General features: G+C 48.7%; 1 protein-coding gene and 1 pseudogene across 1 annotated transcript; one reads left to right on the top strand and one right to left on the bottom strand.

Annotated features, from left to right (window-relative positions):
- The first annotated feature begins 230 nt into the window (after positions 1-230).
- Positions 231-1,157, top strand: LOC130605419 (olfactory receptor 5G3-like; annotated as a pseudogene).
- A 2,357-nt stretch (positions 1,158-3,514) lies between these two features.
- Positions 3,515-4,232, bottom strand: LOC130605418 (olfactory receptor 1052-like; the record flags this gene model as incomplete). The annotated part of the gene is made up of 2 exons (XM_057420865.1): positions 3,515-3,603; positions 3,785-4,232. Coding segments are annotated over 2 exons (537 nt in total), but the record flags the coding sequence as incomplete, so codon positions are not given.
- Positions 4,233-4,238: the final 6 nt, after the last annotated feature.

Genomic DNA, 4,238 nt, shown 5'->3' with positions numbered 1-4,238 from the left:
ATTGTGCCATGGTGTTCAACTGCTTGAGCACCCCTTTGTTCTACCTGTGCTGGCACAGGACTTTCACCAACCTGTCCCTCATTGAGCTGTGCCTGAGCTCTCCCTTTCCATCCTGCAGGACTGTCTCTGAGCAGCTCCCACCACACAGAGGCTTTTCCACCTGGGACATCCCTGCCTCTTGGAGAAGAAACCTCCAGCCAGGAGCTCACACACAAAGCACCATCCAGCCCATGGCACAAAGCAATTGCACCCAAGTGACCGAGTTCAGCCTGGCGGGCTTCACACAGGACCCGGTGACTCAGCTCAACTTGTTCCTGCTCTTCCTGCTCACCTACGTTGTCACCATCGTGGGCAACCTGGGCATCATCATCTTAATCAAGGCCAGCCCCCACCTCCACTCCCCCATGTATTATTTCCTGGGCAACCTGGCCTTTGTAGACCTCTGTTTCTCCACCATCGTCACCCCCAAGATGTTGGTTGACTTGATGTCAGAGAAGAAGAGCATTGCTTATGCTGGCTGCAAGGCTCAGGTCTTCCTCTTTCAACTTTTTGGAATGACTGAGCACTTCCTGCTTGCTTCGATGGCCTATGACTGTTATGTGGCCATTTGCCATCCCCTGCTGTACCCCCTTGTCATGTCCCCAAAGTGCTGTTTCCAGCTGGTGACTGGCTCGTAACTCGTGGGGCTGACCAATGGCGTGGGACAGACCATCAGCATGTCCACCCTGTCCTTCTGCAGCTCCAGCGCCATGGACCTCTTCTTCTGTGACATTTCCCCCCTCATCTCGCTCTCCACCTCTGACACCACCCTCAGCCACATCATCCTGACCACTGCAGCATCTCTCTTTGGTGCGTCCAGCAGCCTGATTATCCTGCTCTCCTACGTGGCCATCATCGCCACCATCCTGAGCATCAATTCAGCCAAGGGCAAGCGCAAAGCCTTCTCCACCTGCAGCTCCCACCTCACCACTGTCAGCATCTTCTGTGGGGCATCCTTCTTTACGTGCTTAAACCCAAGCTCAAACAGCTCAAGAGCAGCAGATAAATGGGTTGTGGTGCTCTACACCGTGGTGCCACCCATGCTGAACCCCTTGATCTACAGCCTGAGGAATAAGGAGGTGAAGGAGGCTTTGAGGAGACTCTTGAAAATAAAGTGATATTGAATGTTGTAAGTTTAGGGCCAGGTGGAATGGAGATGTGGGGAAATGCTCAGCTGTTTATTAAGTATCTCAGATGGGCAGCATTTGCTGGGGGAGTCTGCTGCACCTTAACTTCCATGATTCACTGGCTGCTTTGATATCACCACCTGCATATACAAATAAGAACATTACAAAAGATTTTATAATTCCCTGCACTCAGGGTATGAGCTGTGTTTTGTTTTGCACTCCTTTCTCTTGGCAAATCAGAATAAACAGAGAGTGAATTCTACTGCTGCAGTAAATGAAACTCCATTTCTAGACAGTCAGGAAGGGCCATAAGAAAAGGATACAAACACCTTTAACAAGATAAATAGAGAGGACAAGAAATAACTGGCACAATGTGCAGGAAGTTATTTTAGGTTTTGATTCTCAAGTCTCATTAAAAGATTTCCAGCACCATTCACCTCATTTCATTTCAGACAGCAAAGACTTTAATTTAAATATGGTACCTAAATATGGTACTAAATATGATACAGTCCAGGTGACCTCTGGAATGAATGAAGGAACTTTTGTTAGCGTCAAGACAAACACATAAACACCGGGATGGTTATGAGGTGCTTTATTGAGGCACCGGGAACCAGGGGTACGCACTCAAATCTGGTTCCGACTCCCGTCGCATCACGTTCGCGATTTATACACTAAAAATTTCTTAACTAATACATATTCAACACAGATTACATCATCAACCAATACATATGCATCAAGGATTGCTAAATCAGTCTATTACGACATCAGCCTCTTCTGCACTTGTGCTGCCCCCTCTGGTGGTCGCCCTGATGAAGTAAGGAGTCTTCCTCAGATGAAGTAAGAAATCTTCCTCAGGTTGTCCCCTTCACCTTTTCTCTACTTGGCCAGGTCCCAGTCATCTTGTGGACGTTAGCATTCTCTTACCTTCACCAGGATGCTTCTGGTATGCCGTTTTTTGGCTATCTTAAACTTAGGTTCTGCTTGGGTAGAGTTTTACAATACATACGCCCATACTCCCCTCACCATATACAGTTATGTTAGCTCTTGCTACCAAGACTACCATTGTAACATTTAGTTATAGAGTAACTGTGATACAAAACGGCAAAGTTACGACGTCTTCTAATATACAAAGCCTTGCTATTCATTTATAAATTTCTCAAATATAATCATTTTACTATTTTATATTATTATTTTATTGTAAAACTTCACCCTCTCTAACACTTTGAAAGAACTTTAAGATGTAGTGATGAATACTCACCAAAGGGCAAACCCTACCAAGGAAATCACTGTCCACTCTCCACACCTTTGCTTGCATCTCCCTGTACACAGCAATGATCTCCATGGCATGCTGACCAGAAAAGATCATAGGAGCTATTGTGTTGCTCATCAGCCTTCAGACTTGATATGTGGCAGCCCATAGCAGCCTGCATCAATGGCATTGCCTGCCCTGATGTCTCTACTGCTGCCTTCCTGCACAGAGAGTTGATTTGTGGTGGAAAACCAATATATGCATGAAAATCCACCAAAATCTGCCAATGTGTGCATTACCCCAGCCCATAGAGCTGCACCCTCTGCCAGGGCCATGGTAACCTGGATCCATGGCTGAGCCTCAGGGCTAACCTAGAAACATAGATTCATGGAATGGTTTGTGTTAGAAAGGAACTTGAAGGTCATCAAGCTCCTAAGTCCTGCCCCGGCAGGGACCCCTTCCACTGGAGCAGCTTGCTTCAAGCCCCTGTGTCCAACCTGCCCTTGAACACTGCCAGGGATGGGGCAGCCACAGCTTCTCTGGGCACCCTGTGCCAGTGCCTCAGCACCCTCCCAGGGAAGAGCTTCAGCCTAAGAGCTCATCTCAGTCTCCCCTCGGGCAGGTTCAAGCCATTCCCCTTGGCCTGTCCCTACAGGCCCTTGGCCAAAGACCTCGTGCAGGTTTCTTGTAGTCCCCTTCAGACACTGGAAGCTGCTCTGTGGACTCTAAGCAGCTTCTCTTCTCCAGGCTGCACAGCCCCAGTGTTCTCAGCCTGGCCTCATACGGGAGGTGCTCCAGCCCCTGAGCATCCTTGTTGCATCTCTGGACTTGCTCCAGCAGCTCCATGTCCTCCCTGTGGTGGGGACACCACAGCTGTATCAAATCCTCTTGACCTTCCACCAGTTCATCATTGAGGAAATCCTTATAAAGTAGGCAATGGAGACAGTGGTCAGTGCCTTACCTCAAGCCTGAGCCCCCTTTTTGTGGGCACTACTTTCATTTAGCACAATTTAGACACAAAATACAATGGTGCTGTCTCAGGCCTGCTATTAAATACCTGATACTTATTTGAATGAATTACTGAAGGCTCAGGCCTCGCTTAAAACCACCTGAAGCTGTTACAAGAGAACCATTCGTTGTGCTGCTTCTCCATACACTGCACTTGCTGTAATAATGACCAGTAGTGAGCTATAATGACCAATAATGGCCAGTAATGCTCAATTCCATAATCACATATTCCAAATATTCCTTCCTTACCTCCACAGTACTGTAGAGCTCCAAATGTGCTTTCAAACCCTGCATAGATGTGGCAGCAGCTTTTGCTCCCACAGCCTCCTCAGAGCCCCCTTCACCTCCTTGTTCCTCAGGCTGTAGATGAGGGGGTTAAGGGTTGGGGTGAGGATGGAGTAAAACACCGACACCAGCTTTGCCTGATCCCATGAGGATGCCTCATGAGGCTGGACATAGGTGAGGATCGCGGGTGCGTAGAAGATGGTGATGGCGGCCAAGTGGGAGGCGCAGGTAGAGAAGACCTTCAGCCTCCTCGTGGCCAAAGGGATCTGCAGGACAGTGTGGAGGATGTAGGTGTAGGACACCAGGATCATCAGGAGAGGGCCCACGGTGTTTAACACAGCGTGGTAAACCTGCAAGACCTCATTTGTGCTTGTGTCTGAGCAGAAGAGCTGCAGGAGGGTGGGCAGCTCACAGCAGAAGTGGTTGATGCTCCTGGCCTGACAGAAGGACAACCTCCCTGCCAGCATGATGTGCACCAGGGAGGTGAGGAACCCGATGGTGTACACCAGCACCATCATGCCATAGCAACG

The sequence above is a fragment of the Pezoporus wallicus genome, unplaced genomic scaffold, assembly GCF_028554395.1.
Source record: "Pezoporus wallicus isolate ANWC-B61680 ecotype Strahan unplaced genomic scaffold, APGP_CSIRO_Pwel_v1 contig_8142, whole genome shotgun sequence".
Classification (NCBI taxonomy): Eukaryota; Metazoa; Chordata; class Aves; order Psittaciformes; family Psittacidae; genus Pezoporus; species Pezoporus wallicus.
This window is presented reverse-complemented; position numbering and strand designations above follow the sequence as displayed.